The following is a 26,374-nucleotide window of genomic DNA, read 5'->3' on the forward strand; positions in this document are numbered from 1 at the left end:
TGAATTAGGCTCGCTTTAGGCTACGTTGCCGTAACTTCGCAGGCAAGTACATTGTGAATCATGTACTTGCCTCGCTAACTTACGGCGGTGTAGCCTAAATGCCTTAAGCTACGCCGACGCAAAGTTGTGGCAACGTACCTGAATCTAGGCAATTGAGCACAAACCTCCCTGTTCCCTGATCGTTCACTTTTTTGGGAGATTTCAATCCTAACTTGGACCCCTTGCTTTGCAGAATGTGTCCCGTTCTCTTCAATCCTAAGTTTGAAGATGGCACACTGTATCCACTTACTCGGTGGATGATGGGATAGGAATAATAGCACTGAAATATATGAATGTTTGTGGCATGTGCTGAAATAATGCCAATATTCATTATACACTACAGCAAATTGAAAAATAGTGCACAAATATGGGGCTAACAGTGGAAAAATAAAAATGTCCCTGCATAGGTGGTGCCACTGGAAGGAAACATATTCCTGCGTAGGTATTGTCACCAGGAGGAAAAATATCCCTGTGTCAGCGGTATTAGCAAAAGGAAAACTGTCCCTGTTGAGGTGATGTCGCCAGAAAGAAATAATGTCCCTTCATTGTTGGTGTCACTGGAAGAAAAAAATGTACCTACATCAGTGGTGTCACTTGAAGGAAAAATTTCCCTGTGTCAGTGGTGTTGGTAAGAGGAAAAATGATGCTGTATCAGTTTCAGTTGGGAAATAAATGCCCCTGCATTGGTGGTGTCAGTCTGAGTCTGCTTTGGATGAAGGCGGGTAGGAGAGCTGGGAGGTAGGCTTTGCCAGGAAAGGGGGGCAGTGAGCATTTGCCCCCCTCTTTAACCATGCCAGTCCATATATTCTCAATGTGAACTTGTCAAAGGTGTGTGATGTCTATATTTACTTTACATTTTTTTTTTTTAATACATAACCAAGGGTAATAAGTAATGGGTACCTCTTATTTATTTTCATGTGGGATGGTACATGGGAACCCCCCTTATTTTTATTTTCAGATTCTGTTAAGCCCACCACCAGTAGACTCCCGCAACCAACGGGTTGTACAGAAGAGACCTCTTCAACATGATTGAAGGAATGTGGTGGACTTCAAGTTGCAACTGATAGCTCCCAGATAAATATTAACAAAAAACCTAGAAGCTGTGTGACATCATTAACCCAATATGGCCTAACCAATGTGTTATCCACTCAGACTACACTAAAGCAAGTTGTACTCACACAGGAACCATGTGAGGTAACAATACATCGCAGCCTTGGAACCCCCCCCCCCCCCCCAAACTCCCTTGTTTTTTGTTTCTTTTTTTTCCTTATGTATCAATGTGGAAGACATTTTGGAATAACAAGAATAGGAAAGGAGACTAAAAGCATACCTTGACTGTGATATAATATGACCTCCCAATAAGTTATCAGCAGGCCTCTACACATAGAACAGACTTGGTAGGTAATAGGTAATCTGGATCTGTAGAATGCAAAAGATTGGCTCCACCATATACTAACTTTGAGAATATTCCTATGTAATAGAACAATTATCTATTCCTATAGTTAAAATGAATTCTGACTTTATCTTATAGTTTCACAGAACCTGAAAAAAGTGGGAATGGATACCCACAAAATACATCATAATCATTGTATTACTCCCCCCCCCGAGTGGAGCCAAATATCCATTTGGGAGCCTCAGGCCGCGGACCGTTTTCATCGGTTCACCGCTGAAGCAGACTGATGGTCTGATGTGCGTACACACCATCAGTTCAAAAACCGATCGGGTCAGAACGCGGTGACGTAAAACACACGACGTGCTGAAAAAAACGAGGTTCAATGCTTCCAAGCATGCGTCGACTTGATTCTGAGCATGCGCGGGTTATGAACTGATGCTTTTGTGTACTAACCATCGGTTTTGACCGATGGTCAGCCGTCCATCGGTTCGATTTTAAAGCTCTAAAACTTTGGTCTGAAGGACCAAAGTCTGATGGGCCGTGTGTACGCGGCCTCACTGTCGGATGAAGGGGAATATATTAAAAATTACTGTAAAACACTTGGAAATTGTGTTTTGTATTTATATTGTAATATACATGTAAATTGTATGGTTCTAAGTGCAAATTACATTTGTTTCAATTGTTTTATAATAAAAGCAGAATTTTAACAACTGAGCACATTTTTGTACCTTTAATGTGTTATAATTGGAAGAAACTGTGTTTGTATCTATTGCTCCAAAGCATAGTGGGATGGAGTAATGACAATAACTCTTGACTTGTGCAGTATTTAGGAATCTGAATGCTATTGTCAGTTTAAGTTGGACTAAAAAAGTGAATGAAGTAGTTTAAAGGAAAAGTATAGCTAAAGTTATTTTGGCTATACTCCTCCTGGGGATCACAGGAGTGCAGTTTGTTCTGCATTCCTGTGACCTGTTTTCAGCTGACAGTGGGCTTAGGCCTCGTACACACGACCCTTTTTTTTCCTCGACAGAATCAATCGAGAAACTTGGTGGCAGAGCTTTTTTGCCGAGGAAAACGGTCGTGTGTATGTTTTTCATCGAGAAAACTGTCGAGGAACTCGACGAGAAAAAAAGAGAACAAGTTCTCTTTTTCCTCGACAGGAGTCTCAATTTCCTTGTCGTGTTCCTCGTCGGGCTGGGTTTCGACAAGAGGAACACGTTTGTGTGTATGCTTATAAACCCGCGCATGCTCGGAATAAAGTATGAGACAGGAGCGCACCTTCGGTAAAAGTAGCGTTTGTAATAGAGATAGCACATTTGTCACGCTATAACAGACTGAAAAGTGCAAATCGTCTCTTACCAAACTTTTACATAACACGCAGTAACATGGGTTGTGCCAGTGCAATCGAACTTCCCCTGCCGTCGTACGTGTTGACTGTCACCGCGTTTGAGAATGACGAGATTTGGTCTTGACAGTGTGTACGCAAAGAAAGCTTGTCAAGATTCTCGACAAGCCTAACAAGGAACTCGTCGAGGAAAACAATGTTTCATTTACGACAAGTTCCTCGGTCATGTGTACGAGGCCTAAGGCTATGAAAAGATCTGGACCATATGGTTAAGATCCATCCAGAAGCCTGGATCAGCATCTTGCTCAGCCTTTCAGTGATCCACTAAGAGCTACCCCCTCCACAACCCAACTCTCCAGTGAACACTGGAGGGGCAGAGCAGAGAGACGGTGACTGACAGTCAGGGCTCTCTGCTCAAAGCGGAGGGGAGAACTGAGCAATCAGCAGTGATTGACCGATCAGTGCAGAGGCAATGGGGGGAAAGATGAAGTGATGGATCCATGCTGCATCCACTTAGGTAAGTAAAAACATTTTTTTTTTCCAAAGGTCATAGTTCTCTTTTAATAAATCCATAAAAGTATTGATGAAAACACCAGACACTTAAGTATACAGCAGATAGTTTATTCTATATTTGAATACCATTTTTTGAAAAGCAACAATAATTAAACATTAAAAATTCAAACTGGCTGCAAAGAATTCAAGGCTGTCAATTTAGGCTCTTTTAGTAGAAACCTGCTTACATCAATTGTAATTTTAGTTTAAAAAAATTGATTCATTGTAGGCCCAAAAGTATTGCTGGTAGAATATCTCCGCCAAATTAATTACATAAAATATGATGCAAGATAAATAGATAATATACCATTTTGTAATTGAAAATCTAACTCTGGGTAAAGATCGTTTATATGCTGTAATCTGTCACTTTCATAAACACAGCAGTTCTTGTTCTTCTGAGCATGCCCATAACAACACTGCAACTAATCGTGTAATTGTAGCAAACAAACCTTCCCATTTTTCCAATTCTCCTAAACAAACAGTATAACAGTATAACTGCTCTATACCATTTGCCCTTGTTTAGACCCTCCCATTTAGAAGATAGCCGGCATTCACAGGGCAGGAAGAGGTAAAAGTCTGCAATGATTTTGACTAAAATCCTTGCAGCAAATGTGGACTTTTCACATTCAATTTTTCACTTTCAGTGGTATGTATGCCCATTCTATAAATGCACTATATGAAGTCTGCCTATGCAATACTAACATATATCCTTTTAAAATTGTGATGGTTTTCAACATTTGCAACAAAAAAGTTAAATATGTATAAACAATTGTGAAAACTGGCACTTGCCCGAATTTACTATTTATTTGTCATTTGCTTCTGTAGGCTTTTCTACTAATATATAAATGTAGAGTAAAAGTAAAACAAGAAATTATGTAAAGAGCAGAGAAAGTGCAGCAGCAAAAAAAAAAAAAAAAGAGCATTATTTAACATATTAAAAAAAAGTCAAAAACTGCCCCAAAACATTAAAAAACACAATTATGCTATCCTGAGAAAGTTGCATCTTTGTCATCCTTCCTTTGTAAATAATACATTTTGCCCTGTGAAGCTTGACTCAGAAACACTAAACATTTCAGAAATAAAACAAATGTTTTTAAAGACAATATATTAACATAAAGCAGCAAAATGGTAAATAGAGGATGTAGCATTGGCCTTTTTTCAGGGAAAATTGAAAAAGACAACCTCAAAAAAGTAAAGTTTTTTTCCGACCTTTAAAAAATACTGTAAGTTCCTCATAAGGCAGCAAACTGTAGTAATATTTTCCTTTTGCATTGATCAATACCTGATGTGTGCGTTCATTAATCGTTATTATACCAAATGTGATTTTTATTGTAACCAGCCAAATGACCATGCTGTTTATGTGCCTCTGTATCTTGAAGTTTTAAGGTTCCAATGAACATACTGAACAAGAAAAAATTATAATGTATGCCCAGTGGGAAATGTTTTTATGTTATGTGTTACCATACATTACTTTAGCCAGTTATCTACAATAGTGAATAACGTTGTTTTTCTGTTTCTATAGTTCCCAATGAACATTTCAACATCTTCTACTGGACACAATGTACACTTCAAAAGCCTAGGTAAGAAAAAGTAAAGATAGAATTTTTAAAAGTAACTTACAAGAACTTAAGTGAAAAAAATGGGAGATTTATTTGAACTAATTACAGGTTCCTTCATTAGGTTTTGTTGTGAAGGAGTAGTAAAATACCTGAGCTGGTTCAATAAATGTATAGGGTAGTATAGGGCAGTTATGGAACCTTTTCTTATATAGATACTTAAAATGTAGTTCCTGGGAATTCAGGAATGGATTATTGTAATTCCATTGGCATTCTCAGGATTGTAATATCCAGAGTGAATGTTAAATAATCTATAAATTATGGCTTAACCTTTAACATTTCTTGTTTTTCTCTTGGTCTAGTGGTATTGTTATTGATAGTATTGATAGTGGTGAGCATAGAGTTGTTGTCTGTAGTATTCTTCATATCTTCTGTAATAGTCACCTTTATCATTTCCATAAGGGTCATGAGGGTTATAATGCTCATTGTACCTGTTATCAGGATAATATGGAGCAGCAGCATTTTCAGCACCCCCATTGCTTCCCTCCTCATTACCTAAGATTTCATTGGTTCCACCATTATTATAAGGTGCCTCAGTGGTAGAAGCAATGGTGGCAGCTTGTGTTGGCTGAATTTCAGTGCTGCTCTGGCTGACTGTGCTTGGCTGCTCAGTATCTGTCTCATTCTGACTTGCAGTGCTGTCTTCAACCTAATGATGTTGAAAAATACAAATAAGATGAACTAATTATACTTACAGAATTTCAATCACCCCATGGCTACGCATTGTACATATATTTACCATAGTAGATCTCAAATTAAAAGCATTTTTTTATATACATTATCTGTTATCAGACTGTGTAAAGAAGAACTATGTCCATAACTATTTTTTTCAATTAGTATCTTGCCAATTTCATGCACCCAAATGTAATACTTAATTTATAGGTCTCGTAGGCTCAATACCCAGCTAGCCTTGAAGATACTGGTGGTGGCAAAACCTGTCTGCCTTAGTTCCTAGCTCTGTTCCTGCTCATCATGAAGTCTTCGCCGTTCATGTCCATCTTGGGAGTCCCCACTTATCCTGCTGCATTAGCCATAATATAATTAAAACAAATCAGCAGGAAGGTGAGGACCCCCTTAAGCTGACCATGGTCCTTGTGCAGACCCAGATCCATTCACTTGAATTTCCAAAAAATATACAATACTGTTAGGTAGTGGAACTTTTCACTATCCACTAAACAGTTTTGGATGGACTAGTTTGCTAGCAAATTAGAATATCTTGCATTTCAATATTTGTTAACATAATTTACAAAGTTGTTTATAGGGAAGCAACATTGTAAAATTCATGAAATGCAATAAGCCGCTGTTATTGTCCTTATAAATGTATACAACATGGAAAAAGCATAGATCCTGGAAAAGCAAAATGCAGGGAAGGATTGGCTGCTCAATGACCAGAGCATTTTTTGTGATTCTGCACTGCGTCGCTTTAATTGACAATTGTGCGTTCGTTCAACGTTGTACCCCAAAAATGTTTTCTTGCTTAAGTTTTCGCTTTTTTTAATAGATTGTGTTTATTGAAACTTTGCAGAAAAATACAATAAGGGAGTTTGCTAGTAAAAATCATTAAAAAACATACTTTGATGTATTTCCCAGTTATCCAAGCATTACGTTTGGCGATAGCTATGAAGGGCCAGAATATTTTTTATCTTAGTAAAGCTGCTGTTTTAATAAATCTATTAATACATATTTTTTTTATATTTTCTATTTATTTTAAGTAGGATAGCATGATACCTGCTTTGAGGTACAACCTTCTGATTTATAAAAGTGGGTTCATACAAAATGACACAAACAAAATTAAAGCTAAACTTCTCCCTCTCAATCAAGATTGATCATTTTTTATCCATATGCTGCTTACAAATAAATCTATAGATCTATATCTATAAATAGATGGGAAAGTATATCATATTTACATGTTTTTAACTTTTTTTTTAATTACACTTATAGGTAGATTCAGGTACAAGGGATTATCTTTAGGGCGGCGTAGCCTAGCCTGTTTAGGCTACACCGCCGTAAATTAGCTAGGCTAGTAGTGATTCTCAATCTACTTACCTGCTAATATACGGCGGCGTAGCCTAAAGCGGGCGGGCGTAAGGGCGCCTAATTCAAATTGGTTGGAGGGGCGCGTGTTGTATGGAAATGAGGCTTGACCTCGCGTTTTTTGACGTTTTTTGCTACTGCGCATGCGCCGGGCGCCTACATTTCCCAGTTCGCATTGCGGATAAGTACGCCGTACGTGCCTATTGATTTAGACGTGGACGTAAACGACGTAAATCCCGATTCGCGGACGACTTACGCAAACGACATAAAAATTTCGAATTTCGCGGCGAGAACGGCGGCCATACTTAACATTACTATTCCACTAGAGCCTAGCACTAACTTTATGCGGCCTATCTCTTACGTAAACGGCGTAAAGGTACTGCGTCGGCCTGGTGTTCGTTCGTGAATCGGCGTATCCCCTCATTTACATAATCTACGCCGGCCGCAATGGAAGCGCCATCTAGCGGCCATCAGAAACATTGCAATCTAAGATAGGACGGCGCAAGCCGTCGTATCTTAGATATGTTTAAGTGTATCTCTGTTAGAGAATACACTTAAACATAGGTCGGTGCAGATTCAGTTAGGTCGGCTTATCTGTAGATAAGCCGGCCTAACTCTTTCTGAATCTACCTATAAGTTACTTCCTGGTTCTTTGCATAGGCAAATTATGTCATACATGCCAGTATAGTTCAGGAGGGGAGGAGGAGTTTTCTCAGCTAATCACACCCTCCTGCCAGCATGCCTGAGCTAAATGCTACATAAATCATCTGCCCTTACTCAAGATCGCCATGGCCAGAAATGCTAGGGGAGTGTTTGCTTTGAATATTAAAAATGAATTTAATAGCGTTTCTGTATTGCTCAGATGCAATGAAGTTCCACTTTATGCTGTTGCCTATACAAACACAACAGATTTTAATCTGAGTACAGAATCCACAACTTGCAATGGGAATTTTTCTTAGCTTTTAATTACTTTAACTGTTAGGTATGCAGAAAAATGTCAGACATTAGATTAATTTGAAAATATTTTGGGAATTATTTGAACTCAGATTTGGCTTGGTAGGACAATCTATCTCCGCTATTCTGTGTTGTGTCCTGGGGGGGAGTTAAAAAAAACCTGTTACTTTCCAGAATCAGTTGACAATTAGAAAGAATGTTTTCAAACCTAGGGCTTAAAGTGGTTGTTGACCCAATTTCCCCCAATTAATCAGGGAAAAATTACATGGTTTCCTAAGTAGTGCAGCTTTTTTTTTTTTTTTTGTGTAAATACATTTTTGTGCCTTTTTTTGCTCCATCATGTGTCCTACATCACCACTTGTCCTGAGCCGAGGGAGCAGAGTAGGAGAGACACAGATTCCTTCTGACGTGTGCAAGATATGTCAGAAGAGGAATTTGTGATCTTCCACCCTGTGGCCGTGCAGGGCCTATTGGGTCCACGCTGGTCACATGACTGGGACAAAAATGAATTATTAAAAACAAAACAATAAATCAAAATGTTTAAATGCACCAGAAACATTGCAGATAGTGCACAAATGATATCTGTTTTGTAAAAACAATAATTTGATTCCTGTAAAACAAATTTTGTGGGTGGAGTGGAGTTACTGGTAATTGACAGTCATCAGTGAAGTGTGTACGGAGTGGGGGGGGGAGGGGAAGAGGGGAGGAGAGGAGAGGGGCGTGTGAGGCGGGAGTGTAGGAGATCCTTTTTCTAGCTCATGACTTTGTGTTGACAGGAAGAGGGAGGGGGAGATGAATACGGGCACAGAGGAGGACAGGAGAGCTGCAGATGATGCATACGCGCTGACAACGCTCTCTCGGCTCAGAGGATATGATAATCGGAGTCTGCACTCAGGGGGGAAGTCAGGACCTGGCATTATCAAATGGGTAGTGTAGGAGATACAGAGTGATAATTTAAAAAGCAAAAGCACCATGCTGCTAATTGCACATTAAAGCGACAGGAGCAGCATTTTTTTTGGGGGGGTTATCAAACTTTTTATCGCCTAATTTCGGATTGGTACATATTATACGAATGGGAATGCTTCTAGAATTCATGGGGCCATGTACAGCTTTTCTGAGAGGGCAACCCAGAAAATATCAAAATCATATTTTCAGTAAAAATACAAGTGACTATTAGCAGAAACCAACAAAACATTACTTACTTACTCTCTGTGTAAATGAGGTCTAGAGTTCCTGTACAGTGTAAATGTTTATTATTATAATTTTTTTTATGTGACTATTGCTGTGTGCAGGCAGCCTATGTTACGCTATGGGGATGCAACAGCTGTACTAAGACAGACAGAGGCTCCTGTTTCTTCATAAACTGAAGCATTGTAACACACAGTTTGCGTTGCTTTAGTTATGAATAGACACATGAGTGATTGGTACAGATCACCTACTGTGGCCATTAAGAAAAGGAAGGGGCCGGTAAATGACATATTTACCCACCCCCTCCCTTGCTCTTCATCTCCCTGCAGCAGCCAGAAGGTGGGAAGCATGCAAAGAAGGGGACGTGACTTGCTTATGAATCCCAGCAAGTTTCAAAAACCGACCTAATTTACATACAAATTCCATAGCGATTGACATATAAATAGTGAATGATTTGCATACGAATGCTGACCCTGTTTATATATAAATGTCGGCGCGATTTGTACATGAGCTATCGTACAGACAGTATACACAGTACACACAGTACACACAGCAGTTGAAAGCCGGAGAGAGAGATGGAGAAACAATTTTTCATCTGATGCAGAGAACCGCACAGGGCATTGTTCTGTAATTACCCCCTTCCTGTCCTGGCCCTCCTGTGTCGGGCCCTCTACAAGAGGACCGGTGGTAACCCCCTGTCGGTGTACCTGTATACAAATATTGTTTTCCAGGTCCATAAAAAAAGGCCTCTCTCTGCATTTCTCTCTTTTACTGTCACCTGCAAACTTGCCTTTCTGCTATCCAGTGCTGGTTCTCTCCTGGGTTGAATGACACTCAGCTTCATTTAACTCGTTTCCTGACAGCACAGGGTGTCAAGGACCTAAACTCTGGAGCATGTCATTAAGTCACCCTGAAATCACAAGAGAATTCTGCAGAGAACAATAGCACTCTTTTCTGCAGCATTTAGGAACTCCCCACTGCTAGAGAAAGAGGACCCATGATGTCAAGTGACCAGACCATAGACTGCATGATTTGAGGTATGTAATGTATATAGTATTTTTTTTCCAGGTAACTAGGGGGTTCAGAGAGAAAGGGGAGGAGGAAAGGGACGACAAAAACTGAAATTGTGCCGTACCTATAGAAAGAAAGTGAATTTTTTGCGCTATGGCCGATGTGATCTTAAAAAAAACTGCTAGCACAATATTTAGTTATAAAGTATATCAGTGTGGAATAACAAAAGTGTGCAGCGTTGCAAATTGTATCACAGTGAAAATAAAAATTGATTCCGAAGATGGGCATGTGTAAAAATGAACCTCAGGCCTCGTACACACGACAGGTTTCCTCAGCAGAATCCATCAAGAAACTTGCTGGGAGATATTTTTTTGCCGAGGAAACCGGTCGTGTGTACATTTTCGTCGAGGAAACTGTCGAGAAACTCGACGAGCCAAAAAGAGAGCACGTTCTCTATTTCCTCGACGGGAGTCTCAAATTGTCTCATCGAGTTCCTGGTCGGGCTGGTTTCCGATGAGAAACTCGAGCGTGTGTATGCTAAGAAACCCGCGCTTGCTCAGAATAAAGTATGAGACGGGAGTAAAAGTAGCATTTGTAATGGAGATAACACATTTTTCAAGCTGTAACAGACTGAAAAGTGCAAATCGTCTCTTAACAAACTTTTACTTAACACGCAAACACATGAGATTAGCAAAACCAGCCCCAAGAGTTGTGCCAGTGGAATCGAACTTCCCCTGCCGTTGTATGTGTTGTATGTCACAGCGTTTGAGAATGAGGAGATTTTTTCTTGACAGTGTGTACGCAAAGCTAGCTTGTCGAGTTCCTTGACAAGCCTAACAAGGAACTCGACAAGGAAAACTATGTGTTTTCGCCCGACGAGTAACTCGGTCGTGTGTACGACGCTTCATACAAAAACACCAAATTATGTGCAATAAACCCAAAATATTATATACATATAAGTGGTTAAATTATACTACATAAAAACTTAAAACCAAAGTAAATGGCAAAGTTCAAGGAACAGTTTAAAATGAAGTATTAAATAGAGAATGGAAATGGTTCACAGTAAAAAAGGAGGAGTCCTTCTAAAGTTAAGTGCAGGGGGGTCAACAGAAGACCTTTTTTCCAAGAATCCAAGAAGGATCGCACCATTCGGGTGTAAAAAGCAGGAGGCTATGTGACTGCTAATGAATAGTGGTCAACACACGTTTTCCATTTATAATGCAATCCTCCAGACCCTTCCGCTATATACTCCAAACATAAGTCATACAGCCTTATGATGGAGCTCCTGGAAATATGTGAAATATGGAAATATGTGACTGCTAATGAATAGTGGTCAACACACGTTTGTGATTGATAATACAATCCTCCAGATCCATATACTCCAAACATCAGTCACACAGCCTTAAGATGCTTGACTAAACAGGGCAGCTGTTCCCAGCCAAGCTTATTCATTTGCGCAGGTGCAGGAACCTATTTAGGTTCTATATTTATTGCAATTATCAGACATGGAAATGGAACAAAAACGCGAATAATAGTGAAGTCCCATTTGTACAATAACGCTTACAAATATCCAGCAAATATGAAGCATTTTCAGTGTACTAGAGGAAAGCTCTGATCGCCAGTCTCCAAAATGGCCACAAGTATATTGCGCATGGACATTTTAACTTATTATTTAATATATATATATACTGTATGAGCCAGATTCACAGACAGCGGCGTATGTTTGAGCGGGCGTAGCGCAGCTCATATGCGCTACGCCGACGTAACATAGAGAGGCAAGACCAGTATTCACAAAGCACTTGGGGCCAAATCCTCAAAAGAGATACGACGGAGTAACTGCTGTTACTCCGTCGTATCCCTGGTCCTAACTATGGAACTGATCCACAGAATCAGTTTCCCATAGTTAGGACGAAGATCCGACATGTGTAATTGAATTACACTGTCGGATCTTAGGATGCAGTACCGCATCCGCCGCTGGGGGCATTTCGCGTCGAAATGCCACCTCGGGTATGCAAATTAGGACTTACGGAGATCCACGAAGCTTTTCAGCTTCGTTTTTTCTCCGTAAGTTTTATTTTGCAAACGCAAAATTAGGGCTGCTTTTACAAGGTGTAAACTGTTTACACCTTGTAAAAACAGACCGTTTTTTGGCGCCGTATCTTTTTTTTTACCCGACGCAACTTTATTGTCCCGTCGCGATCCACAAAGCCCGGCGTAACGTAATTTTGCGCTATGCACATCGGGAAAATGACGTCACGAGCATGCGCAGTACGGCCGGTGCGGGAGCGCGCCTCATTTAAATGGGAATCGCCCCCTGGAGAAGAGGAACGCCTTGCGCCAGACGGATTTAAGTTACACCGCTCAAAATTTCTAGGTAAGTGCTTTGTGGATCGGGCACTTAGGTAGAAATTTTGCGGCGGTGTAACTTAAATAGGAAAAATTACGTTGCGCCGCTTCTTTGTGGATTACCCCCTTGCTCCCTAAGTTACGGCGGCGTAGCGTAAATGGGCCGGCGTAAGCCCACCTAATTCAAATTAGGAAGGTAGTGGGCGTGTTGTATTAAAATTAGCCGTGAGCCCATGTAAATGAATTCCCGAACAAATGGCGCATGCGCGCGCATGCTCAGAATCACGTCGAATTTACGCCCTAAAATACGACAACTCAATGGCAACGACGTGAACGTAACCTACCCCCAGCCCCATTCACGTACGACTTACGTAAACAACGTAAAATCCGACGGCTGTTCCATCGTCCATACCTATAGAGGTGTTTTGTCTTTACGCCAGACGTACGCCTTACGTAAACGGTGTAGCTTACTGCAACGGGCGCAAGTACGTTCGTGAATTGGCGTATCTCGCTCATTTACATATTCAACGTGTAAATCAATGGAAGCGCCCCCAGCGGCCAGCGTAAATATGCACCCAAGATACGACGGCGTAGGAGACTTACGTCGGTCATAGGAAGCCAAAATTCAGGCGTATCTTATTACAAGATTAAGGCGCATAGATATGACGGCGCATCCATGGACTTACACGGCGTATATAAAGATACGTCGGCGTAAGTCTTTGTGAATCCAGCTATATATGTATATATACTGTATATGTATATGGCTGTTTGTTTTTTGGGCACTAAATGGTGCTATAATGGTGATAATGGTGATAACACATTATGGCTGCGTACAGGGTCCACCTAGTTTACATGAGTTGTCTTATGATCTTCGGATCCTCTCTGTGGGTTGCCCTATTTAAACAGTGTTGTGGAGCCGTACTTCCATAGCCCCATGATGACATCATAAATGATAAAATGCTTAGGGCGGAGCTAGGACATACGCTGCACCATGCAGGCGCGATATATTCATGGCCATTTTTAAAACTGCCCGATCAGAGCTTTCCTCCAGTGCATTGTAAATGCTTCATATCTGCTGGATATTTGTAAGTGCAATACTTTTAATAAAAGTTTTATTGTACAAATGGGAATTCACTATGGATAGCGTTTTTGTTCCATTTCCATGCCTGATGTTCGAAGAGACCAATTAGCCTGGCTGGGAACCGCTGCCCTGTTTTTATAAACAGATGTCTAGGAGATACATCCTAAGGCTGTATGACTGATGTTTGGAGTATATGGCGGAAAGGTCTGGAGGATTACATTATAAATGAAAAATGTGTGTTGACCACTATTCATTAGCGGTCACATATTTCTGGTAGGCTTGTGGCACCCAAGTGGCGTGATTCTCTCTTGGATTCTTGGACAATTTTTCTTCTGTTGACACCCCTGCACTGAACTTTAGAAGGACTCCCCCTTTGTTCATCTGTTGTTTGCTAGAAGGCTGTGGGAATTAGGGAGTCTTCCATGACCTATGAAGCCTCGTACACACGACCGAGGAACTCGACGGGCAAAACACATCGTTTTCCTCGTCGAGTTCCTTGTTAGGCTGTCGAGGAACTCGACAAGGCAAGTTTCTCCATTCCTGTCGAGGAAAAAGAAGACATGCTCTCTTTTTGGCTCGACGGGATTCTCGACAGTTTCCTCGTCGAAAAATGTACACACGACCGGTTTCCTCTGCAAAAAAAAAATCCCAGCAAGTTTCTTGCTGGTTTTTGCCGAGAAACTCGGTCGTGTGTACGAGGCCTGAGAGTTCAAAATCTAACAACAAATGTTCAAGTTTTTTTTTTATAAATCCCCTGTAACAAACACAACCCAATACATATTTATCCTGCAACAAATTAGTCTGTATAGATTGATGGACAAGACTCTTAGAATATAGCAAACATTTTGTTTTTTATTTTACATTTTAACACGTTTTGTGACAAAGAACATAAAGCAGTTTATATAGTTATTTGTAGAGAACTGAAAACTATGCAATTGCTACTTCACATGTCAGACAAAGTTATATTTCCATGTATAAAAAAGTTGATTTGCCTTATTTCAGAGCTATCTTAGAGGATATTTCTTTCATTACAGATGCTGAAAATGCCAATATTGAGCTGTAAACTGTGTGAAATGTCAGTGCCAGATTTTTTTCATAAATATTGATACATTAAAAAAGCACCTCGGATAAGTATATACTGTAATTGTAAGACAGTGTAAGAGAAATATTTAAAGCGCATACTGAGTACCCATGCTGAAAATATTCATTTTCAAAAGTATTGATATCATGGGCCATACAAGACATTGTTATGTCTGCTGCTTTGGATCATCCTGGGCAAAATGTCTAAATCTGTTGTTGTCAAATGGAGAGAAGAACATGATGACTATCATTGTTTCCTTTTCATTTTGCAAATGCTTTTGCCTCACAGTTATGCTGACCCTTTGGCTTCAATACATTGAGTCACTAACCTAAAACAATTATGTATTTAAAGCAGAACTAAACTTAATCTGAGCATCACAAACTGAAAACACTATTAATTCCGTTTTAATATGCAAAGCAAACTCACTCATCCATCCATGCCTCCATGTTTTATTTTGTTGGAAAATCACTTTGAAAAACATCCCTGGTAGCGGCAACCATCTTGAGTAAGGGCAGATGATTCATGTAGCATTTACTTACTGGAATCCATCTACCCTTAGCTCAGGCAGGAGAGGGTGCTTAGCTGAAAAAAAAACTCCTCCCTCCAGAAAGAAAAAAAAAAGACCAAGAAGACTCCTGGGATGTATGACATAATTTTGGCCAAGGCCAGAAGCCAAGAAATGTAAAAAAAAAAAATGAAAACAAGTAAATATAATATAACTTTCTCTCTTTTTACTAATGTTAGGAGCATAAGGATTAAAAATAGTTAATGTTGATTGAAATAGTTCTGCTTTAAGTACATCTGACTTTACCCTGATTTCCCCGATATGCTTACTTCAGTCAATGAGAAAGCATTTAAACCAAAAGGTCAGAATGAAGCTATAGAGATTGCAGTTTCAGGATGACATCTGCAATAAAAAGCCTCCATATTTCTCTTAAGAAATTACACAAATTTCAGCATGTTCTTTCAGTGCTATAATAACTTGCAGTATTTGTTAAAAGACCTTTCCACTTTTTAGAAATGAACTGCCTTGGTTTGCATTAAGAACGCCATCTTGTGTCTGATATCTGCTATAATCCAAACTTGGCATGGCAGACATTCTATATTATTAAAATTACACTAGTACAATGGTATGAGCAAATTTGGTCAGTCGTACCATAGAAATCATTAGCAGGAATATCATGGAGGTTGTGAACAAGTCCCTCTGTTACTTTAGGCACCATAAATCCAGGGGCAAACTCTAAAAAGTGGAAAACTCCTTTAAATTTTGTGAATACCTGAGTTAACTTAGATTAGAGGAGTGTGTAGAGGATGTGCATATTTTCACTTTTGAATCTCTGACAAAAGCTTTAATCCTATACCAATTTAAATAAAAAGTAGTACAGAGTAACATAATACATTAAAATATATGCGCAACCTTTCAGATTTTTTTCTTTATTGATAATGTTAATACTGGTGTGCATAAGGATCATACTCATCCTCGTATCTAACATAATTATCACCTCTCACTCTCCTAGGGTCAACTTCATTTTCATGGTCATAGTAACCATTTTCATATTGGTACTCATTATACTCTGGATCATATGGAGCAGTGGTGCTTGCAACACCTCCATTGCTTCCTTCTTCAGTGCCTACGTGTTCATAGTCACTGCTCCTAGGAAGCTCAGTGGGCACACCAGCATTCTCCTCAAGTTGTGTAGTGGCAGGCTCTATGGTGCCGACTTGTGTAGGCTGCACGTCTGTGCTGCTCTCGCTCGCAGAACTCGTCTGTTCAGTGCCTGTCTCATTCATGCTTGCAGTGCTTTCTTCAACCTAATCACATGGTAAGGTGTGTAAGTGAGATGAACTGAAAGCTCTTCTATATAGTACAGTTAAAATACTCTAGTAATTAGTGCACTGTACATTTTACAGTTTGGAGTGTTAGAGGGAAACTGTACTACATGTTCAATGAACTGTATTTACATTAGGGTAATTTCCTATTACTTTCACAATTGTACGTGCTTGCTCTTCTATATTCTTATCACCATTTTAACCAGATAAAGCTGAGATCTGGGCTTTAATAAATATTGTTTAAATACAAGAGGCAGGTGAATTATTTACTTAAATCTTAGTGCCCTTTTTGCATTTCTTCCAGACCCTTCCCTTCTCTATTCTGCTACTGACCACCTCTATGACAAAATCTCACCCTTGTCCTGTCCCAAGCTAGCCACTTCTGTCTACAACAGCTCATCCTCCCTAGACATATCTGCCCCCCTCACTACACACAAAACCAGGCTATGAACCCTACAAACAAATGACCCCAGAAGTCTCAAAACTAGCCACGCACTTGAGCATCTGTGGCGTAAGACTAATGCCGCGTACACACGATCAGAATTTCTGATGGAAAAAGTCAGACGGACTTTTTCCATAGGAAAGTACGACCGTATGAATGCCCCATTGGAGAAATTCCATCGGAATTCCGAGTTTAAATATAGAACATGTTCTATTTTACTCCGATGGAATTCCGTCGGAATTCTGATGTGCTTTTGGTTGGGCAAAAGCCGATCGTGTGTACGTGGCATAAGTCTCAGAAAGACTTCAACTAATATACAATCCCTGCCTCCACTTTGAAAATCAGACTTATTTTATCATTCTCATTAACACCCTCTCATCTAGTTTCTGTCAGCTCTTCTCCACCTTTGACACTCTACTTCTTCCTCCACTGCCTCCACCTACTAACTCACTCACTGCCCAGGAGATTGCCAATCACTTAGATTGATCTAAAATAGATTGATATAATTTGCGATGAGATCTCCACTGTACAGAAATCTCCCCCACTTAACACTACATGTCCACAGGTACACCCAATACTTACCTCATTCAACTCCATTACTATAGATAAGGTTGCTACACTTTTGTTTGTTAGCCTACCTGGACCCTGTTTATTCACAAATACTAAAGTCACCCTCCGGCTTCATCCTACATGCTCTAACTCACATTTTGAATCTCTCACACCCTTTTGGCATCTTTCCCAACTCTCTAAAATATGCACTAGTCACCCCCATACTTAAAAAGCCCTTACTGGATCCCACCAATCGTAACAACCTAAGTACAGCTTCCCTGTTCCTCCAAGCTGTTTGAATGCCTGGTCTACAACTGACTGAGCTACCATCTCACTGAGAATAACCATCTTGATTCCCTTCAGTCTTGATTTTTTCCTCAACACTCAACAGAATTTGTTCTCCTAAAATTCACAATGATTTACTAACCTCTAACACCAATGGTCACTATTCTGTACTCCTACTCCTGGACCTCTTTTCTGCTTTTGATAAGGCTGACTACCTTATCTCCTGAAAAAACTCCACTCATTTGGTCTTCATGACTGTACTCTTTGTTAGTTAACATTCTACCTATCCCACCAAACCTCCAGTGACACTTACAACTCTATCTCCTCCTTTCGTCTTTTTTTTCCATCACGGACCCTCAAAGTTCTGTTCTTGCATCTCTCCTATTCTCAAACTACACTTCCTCCCTTGCTCATCCCCATTTCTGCCATCAGCTACTTCACTTACCTAGTCCCAAAATACCAACCAAACCTTTTTCTTTGTTCCTTCCAAGACTCCTGCTCTCCAGCTCATTTGTTACCTCCTTCCATACTCACCCCAGGACCTCCCCCAAGCCTCTCCCATCCTCTGGAAATTCCTACCCCAGTTTGACTATCTCCTACTCAGTCCAACTGAAAATCCATATCTTCAGAGAAAACTACCCTGACTGCACCTAACAACTGTACGTTTATCTTCTCCATAAGCCCACCCCCACAGTTAATACTTTTTTTTTCACTTGACCCTCCCTTTTATAGTGTAAGCTCTAATGAACATGGGCCCTCCAATTCCCCCTGTACTGAATTGTATTGTAACTGTACTGTCTGTCTTAATGCTGTAAAGCACTGCAATAATATGAATACAAATAATAATAATGTTGTGTAAGCATGAAACAACTCTTTCACTTTGCCTCTGTTCAGGAGTTTCCTATAAAAAGACCAGTCACTATTGCTCTCTTTCTCTGTGCAGGGTGACTGGTCCTGTAGTTTTCTGCAGACAGCCTGTACTGGAAAGACCTGCTGGGTCCAACCCACAGGTGTGATCTGAGTACATTTTTAAGAATAGATATTGTTAGGCTTTTCTTCAGCTTTAAGCTTTAAAGCCATTTTAGAATTTCAGCTATGGACCTGTAACGTGAAGCATATGTAGTTCTTTCAGGAAACGTGGCAGTCTTTTGCTGGTATTGAATTTCAAGGGTTATTTAACTTTCTCTATATTTTAAAAACAAAAAGTATTAAAAAATAGAGAATTATCTTTTCCAGTTGGACACATACTCAATTTAAAACAATAAGTGTTATTATATATAAAGATGTATACTGATTTCTGCATATCGTTCCATTCCATTTTAATGGGACAACATTTTTGTTTCTGCAACAAAAGGTGGTAAAATGTTTTTCACAAATTAAGCATTTATTAAAATATTTTGTGGATGTGTTTTTTTCTTAATGCTTCTGCTACAACACTTTCTTTTCATTTAATTTAAAATTAGCTAAAAGCTAAGGAGGGCAGGAATAGAAGGAGTTCATTATGGCTTGTTAGGGTTAACAAGGGGTTATCTAGGAATTAATAAAAAAAGAAAATACGTTTTGTTATAAAGAAGCATTTTTTCTGTTCTGAAACATCTGTTAGTGCTGAGCAGTTCTGAAATTGCTGCTTATAGCAGCTCTATAAAGATTTGTAGATTGAACACTAGAGAGAGCTCTGTACTACTCTGTAAGCCAAACAGGCAGTAGATGGAAACCGTAGCTGAATGACATTTTGTTTGCTATTTCACCTTTTTTCAAAAACAACTGCTGCCTGTATGCATAAATGAGATGGCCAAGTGGACCTTAATGCCGAGCTGACACATATACTGTACGTGTCCACTAGGATTGGCTTTTCTATCCTGTGTCCCAGCAGAGTAACTAGGTTGTCACAGACCGCTCATGATCATTGTTTTTGATTGGAAGCTTCCGAATATGTAACCGCTGTGATAGTCAGATGATAAGGAAGCCCGCCTCTCAGCATTCAGATCCTCCTAAAGGGCCTGGCTGTATTTTTAGAAAAAGAAGTTAAAAATAAAATGCTGATTTGACTATCTATAATATAATATCAGCATAATATCAGCATTGCTGATTTCCTGCAGCTTCTTTGCAGCCACTTTGGGGTTGACTTACTAAAACTGGAGAGTGCAAAATTTGGTGCAGCTGTGCATGGTAGCCAATCAGCTTCTAACTTCAGCTTGTTCAATTAACACCTTCCTGCCTGGCCTATAGTGGAATGGCAGCCAGGCGGTGGCTTTACCATTCTTAGTGGACGTCAATCACAGCTAATCACAACAAATCAAACTGAATGAATCTGTTTCATCCAGTAAAATGCTTATGGCAATGTAATTCACTGCTATAAGCAAACATAATGTGCAAAAAAAAAACTCCTGATCACTTCCCTAGAGTTACTATGGTAACATCTGATCACAGTGCTTTAAAAAAAAAAAGTTGTCAAAAAAAGGAAAAAATTAAATATATATTTTTTTGAATTATTTATTTATATATATATATATATATATATATATATATATATATATATATATATATATATATATATATATATATATATATATATATATATTTGTACTGTCACCAGTCAGTGTCCCTGATCTCCGCCACACCAGTTATATGAAGACGCTGCACTGCACTGATGACAGTATGTAAAAATTCAATTGATTTAAAAAAAAATAATGTATTTCTTAATTTGGACAAAAAATTACAACTTCAAAAAATCTTCCATGCCTCTTACTAAATACCTTGGACTGTCCTCTTTCCAAAAAGGGATAATTTGGGGAGAATTTTTCCTAACCTGGCATTTTAGGGCCTCACTAAATGACATCAGGCTGTCGGTACATCAGGATTGATACATTTTCTGATGTATACCATAGTTTGTTGACTCTATAACTTTCCTACAGACTAAATAATATACACCGATTTGAGTTATTTTCACCAAAGAAATGTAGCAGAATACATTTTTGACTACATTTATGAAAAACAATTATTTATTTGCAAAACTGTATAACTTAAATTAAGAAAAACTCCCCCCCCCCCAATTTTCAGTCTTTTTTCGTTTATTTGTCAAAAAATAAAAAAACACAGTGGTGATTAAATACCACCAAAAGAAAGCTCTAGTTGTGTGAACAAAATTATAAAAATGTTGTTTCAATACAGTGTTGAATGACCACGCAGTTGTCATTCAATGTGGGACAGCAGTGAATGCTGAAAATTGTCCAGGGCAGAAAGGGGGTAAAAGTTCTTGGTATTGAAGTGGTTAAACTTTGACAATAAAACCTGGAAGCTGATTGATCTCTATGCAGAGCTGCACTAGATTTTACACTCTCCAGTTTTAGCAGTAGTGGAACTACAAGGGTTCGCAAAGGTTGCACTTGTGACTGGGCCTGGAGTTCCACCACTGTGGGGGCCCAAGGCTGCAGGAGCAGAGCGTTTGTATGAGACTTGTAAACTGAATCCCCCACTTCACCAGCCATCGCTGCTTGTGTGTGGCTCCCTCCCCACTTTATACTCCTGACTGGGCTCTCCCTCCTCATATATTGTAAATACAAAGGCCACGTTCCAGGATTGACTCATGTGACCAAGGGCAGCTTTATTGCTGCTCTTCTGCCACCTCTGTCAGCTTCCAGGATTTGCAGACAACAGTGAGGCACCTGCCACCTGTGGCTCGGCTGTAGGATTGTAGTCTGGGCTGGGAAGTCTGTGCGTGTGTGGCGGAAATTAGGCAGGGCCAGAAATGAGGGGGGGGGGGCAAAGTGGGAACCTGCCAGGGTGCGTTTTAAGGCAGGGGCATGTTGGTGACTAAGCTGCTTGTGCCTCTCCTCACTGACAGAAGTGATTTACTCCTGTCACAAGGAGAGCTGTCAGCTTCTCCTTAGAAGAGAATTTCGTCTTTTTTTCTCTCCCTCCAGCAGAGGGCACAATGCTCTTCCTATTCCCTTGTCATGTGACGTGTCATATGACTGGAGAGGGGAAGAAAAAGTTGACAGTGTGTTAACTTTGAGTACAAAAGGGAAAGGGGGAGACAAATATGTCTTAGACCTTCCCTCTTTTCCTCAACCCCCCCCACACATACTCCTCTCCTCAAGCCAGCCACACCTCCCTTCTCATCCTCAGACCACCCCACACCTCCCTTCTCCTCCTCAGTCCCCCCCCACACCTCTCATCAGACCCCCCACACTTCTCTTCTCCTTCTCAGATTACCCCATACCTCCCACTCTTCCAAAGACCCCCCCCCCCATGCACACCTTATGTCTCCTCCTAAGACCACCCCACAACTCCCCTCTCCTCCTCAGACCACCTTACACCTCTCTTTTCTCCTGAGACCACCCCACGCCTCCCCTCTCCTCCTCAGACCACCCCATACCTCCTTTTTCTCCTCAGACCACCCCACAGCTCCCCTCTCCTCCTCAGACCACCCCATACCTCCCTTTTTCTCCTCAGACCACCCCACACCTCCCCTCTCCTCTTTAGACCACCCCACACCTTCCCTTTCTCCTCAGACCACCTCACACCTCACCTCTCCTCCTCAGACCACCCCACACCTCCCCTTTACTTCTCAGACCACCCCACAGCTCCCCTCTCCTCCTCAGACCACCCCACTTTTTCCTTGTCCTCCTTTTAGTAAATAAACCCCAGTATGTCTATGCTCACTCCTGCAACTTCTGCACAGAGTTTCATTTTAGTGACTACAGTGCAATGTGTTTGAGCAAGGCCACTCTGTTTGGGAGAATGGGAGACAAAGTATGAGAACAACTAGGACTGAGGCCTCGTACACACGACCGTTTTCCTCGACAGAATCCATCAAGAAACTTGGTGGCAGAGCTTTTTTGCCGAGGAAAACGGTCGTGTGTGTGTTTTTCGTCGAGAAAACTGCCGTGGAACTCGAAGAGAAAAAAAGAGAACAAGTTCTCTTTTTCCTCGCTGGGAGTCTCAATTTCCTTGTCGTGTTTCTCGTCAGGCTGGTTTACGATGAGAAACACGTTCGTGTGTATGCTTAGAAACCCGCACATGCTCAGAATAATGTATGAGACGGGAGCGCTCCTTCGGTAAAAGTAGCGTTCGTAATGGAGATAGCACATTTGTCACGCTTTAATAGACTGAAAAGCGCAAATCGTCTCTTACCAAAGTTTTACTTAAAGCGGTTGTATACCCTGTAAATGTTTTAATTTTTTTACACCTGTAAAGGAAAGAGCCATAATGAGCTAGTATGCACTGCATACTAGCTCATTATGAAATACTTACCTTAAAACGAGGTGAAGAGAACTTACCTGGTCCACGCCGAGCGAGATGTCATCCTGTTTCGGCGTGTCTTCCAGGTATCGCCGCTCCAGCGCTGTGATTGGCTGGAGCGGCGATGACGTCACTCCCGTGCATGCGCATGGGAGACTTCAATTCGGCAAGGTCCGGCGGCTGCCGGTCCTTTAGCCGAGGATCCCCGCTGCGCATGCGCCGCTGCAATCAGCGGTGCATTGCGGGGGGAATATCTCCTAAACCGTACAGATTTAGGAGATATTCTTTATACCTACAGGTAAGCCTTATTATAGGCTTACCTGTAGGTAAAAGTCAAAAAGTGGGGTTTACAACCACTTTAACACGCAGTAACATGAGATTAGCAAAAGCAGCCCCAAGGGTTGTGCCAGTGGAATCGAACTTCCCCTTCATAGTGCCGTCGTACGTGTTGAACGTCACCCCGTTTGAGAACGACGAGATTTGGTCTTGACAGTGTGTACGCAAAGAAAGCTTGTCAAGATTCTCGACAAGCCTGACAAGGATCTCGTCGAGGAAAACGATGTTTCAGTTACGACGAGTTCCTCGGTCATGTGTACGAGGCCTCAAAAACACAATGTTGTCACCCTAAAGCAGGAAGTTTCTGAACAAGGCACCAGATATTTTTTAATAACAGCTGCCAATTAAAAAATATTAAAACTTGCCTGCCTAACCTACCTAACCCCTATCTCTTTTTCTACCTCCAATTGCAACACATATTTATCTCCCAACTTAGCTCCACCAGAATGGAAATTAGGTTCTCAAGTTTGAAGAATACCCCCTTGGTAACCAGGTGTAGGGAGCACTGAGTTGAGGAGGTTCTGGATTAAGGAGGAGAAGACTGGGATGATATGTGGGGCTTCCATTTCACTCACTTACTATCAGCAAGGGACCAATTAATTCCCTTTACATTCCTACATAGGATATATTATACTCCAACAAGTTATCTAAACTTTACCTGGGTACCTCAGCAGAGTGTTGGCACTGCTCACATTCTCTGGTCACCTTTGGTCATGTCTTTTGGCATTGCCTGGTGGTTCAGGAGTATTCATCTGCCATTGTGCACTGTATTACGGAGATTACCTCTGTGCCTATGACAGTGGCGGCCTGCTTACTTAGCCTAGTGGAGGGTCTGGTGCCTCCTAGGGCTCAGCGCACTTTGCTCAGCCTGCTACTATATAATGCTTGCAAAGTGCTGATCCTCTATTGGAAAACCCATGACTTACTGTAAAAAGTCTGTGAATAAAGTGATTCCGGTCTATAAAACTACATACTTGAGTAAGGGCTGCCCTAAGAGGTTTGACAAAGTCTGGAAGATCTGGTTAGACAGTGCTGTTTCTGTCGCCTAAAGATTACCAGAGTATTAATGCTCAGGCAGAGGCTGGTTGGGGGTGGAGAATATGAGATGAGTACACCTTGCTCTGGAATTCTTGTCTCAACAGTGGGATTTGATTCAGGCCTGATTACTAACAGATACATGAAGATGTGATTAATTTCCGTATTGCCTCAAGAACTGCAATAATTACTGTATTTCCCTGTATAATTTGATATTGTTACTTTTACGTTAAGATGGAGTTGTCTGTAGGGTGGTAAACCTGGATTGGGGGGGGGGGTTTGGATGACTTTTCTATTGGTAAATCCCACCCTGCGCTGCGAGGCATTTTGTTACTTGTTCTTTTTTGTGTTATGTATAAAACAATAAAAAGATATTTGCCAAAAAAAATATGGCGGCTTCAGCATACGTATATAAGTTGCATATGATGCATAGAAAGAAGCATTTTAAAGCATTAGTCCACATTCATAAGATTATCAAGCTGTACTCTTTTATATTTATTTTTAAGGGGCAGTTAACACCAGAACGTGGTGTGGAAAACCCAGTTTCTTTGCATGTTTCCCGCACAGTGCTCAAAAGGCATGATGTTCGATGTTGCAATCTGCAGCAAGTGGCAATATTAAAGCTAAACCAGATATATATATATATATATATATATATATATATATATATATATATATATATATATATATATAAATGAACTTTGATATTTGTCATTGAACCTTTGCATGGGTAGAACATATAAAGAGGTGGGAAACATATTGTAATCTGCTCTGCTTAGGTTAATTTTCATTGATGATTTGTTAGTTTTCATGTTAGTACATTCTCACCTCTGGAGCAGAAGTTCCTCCATTTTCTTCCTCGCCACCTTCAGAATCTGCCTCTTCCTCCTCCGCTCCTTTCCCCTCTCCTCCTGCTTCTTCTGATGCAGCATTCTTTCCATTTTTACCAGCGTCCACTGAATCCTCTTGCTGTACACATACAATCTAATTAGTCCTCATTTGTATAATGTACTAAACAGTACAATCATAAATACTAAATCACATAAATTACAAATAATATTTCAAAAACCACAACTTTAAAGTCAAATTCCAGGTGTAGATATTATTTGCTCCAGCTTGCACCAATGTAACTTTGCAGACACCATACATGCCTGATACCCCTGGAAGCTGAAAATTACTGAAGTAGACACCGCTACTCCAGTGATCTTCACTTGCTTTCAGGTTCCATTCTGAGTAGCTACCCTTCTGCCCCTAAGCAATGGCGTCATTCAGAGAAGGCTTTGTGGTTTCAGAATGAATGCAAAGTGTCCTCTGACTGGACAAGGTGGAGAGAGCGACATTACATATTTCATATTCATTATTATTAGGCATGTGCATGACAAAAAAATGTGTTTCATTTAGTTTCGAATTGTTAATCTAGTTATTTTGTTTTGTTAAATTCAGTTGATTTGTTCAATTCATATTCGGGATTCGTATTCTGAATTCATATTTAGAATTTTTCAAATTTTCTTAGAATTTGACAATTTTTTTAGATTCAAAATGTTCAAAACAAAACATTTTTATTTGGTTGAAACAAAAATGTTATATTTTTTTTCAATTCAAATGCGGCAAAGTGAACAAACAAAAGAAAAATCTTCATCAAATGATTGCAATGGCTCTTTAACTACTTACCCCCCGGACCATATTGCTGGTCAAAGACCAGAGCACTTTTTGCGATTCGGGACTGCGACGCTTTAACTGACAATTGCGCGGTCGTGCGACGTGGCTCCCAAACAAAATTGGCGTCCTTTTTTTCCCACAAATAGAGCTTTCTTTTGGTGGTATTTGATCACCTCTGCGGTTTTTATTTTTTGCGCCATAAACAAAAATAGAGCGACAATTTTGAAAAAAAATAATATTTTTTACATTTTGCTGTAATAAATATCCCCCAAAAATATATAAAATTTTTTTTTTTTCCTTAGTTAAGGCCGATACGTATTCTTCTACATATTTTTCGTAAAAAAAATCGCAATA

At 40.3% G+C, this 26,374-nt stretch overlaps 1 protein-coding gene across 2 annotated transcripts in view; it reads right to left on the reverse strand.

Moving 5' to 3' along the window:
- Nucleotides 1-3,382: 3,382 nt before the first annotated feature.
- LOC120915387 (bone sialoprotein 2-like) overlaps nucleotides 3,383-26,374 on the reverse strand; it is a 55,322-nt gene continuing 32,330 nt past the window's right edge. Inside the window, exons 6-7 of one of the 2 annotated variants that reach the window (XM_040325854.1) lie at nucleotides 25,190-25,330; nucleotides 3,383-5,594 (exon numbers count right to left, since the gene is read on the reverse strand). In XM_040325854.1, coding sequence (XP_040181788.1) covers nucleotides 5,256-5,594; nucleotides 25,190-25,330 — 480 coding nt within the window. In that variant the 3' untranslated portion in view covers nucleotides 3,383-5,255. Of the gene's footprint in view, nucleotides 5,595-15,634; nucleotides 16,453-25,189; nucleotides 25,331-26,374 lie in introns of those variants that run through there. The other variant, XM_040325844.1, reaches the window with a different exon arrangement.

This window comes from Rana temporaria, chromosome 1, assembly GCF_905171775.1.
Source record: "Rana temporaria chromosome 1, aRanTem1.1, whole genome shotgun sequence".
Classification (NCBI taxonomy): Eukaryota; Metazoa; Chordata; class Amphibia; order Anura; family Ranidae; genus Rana; species Rana temporaria.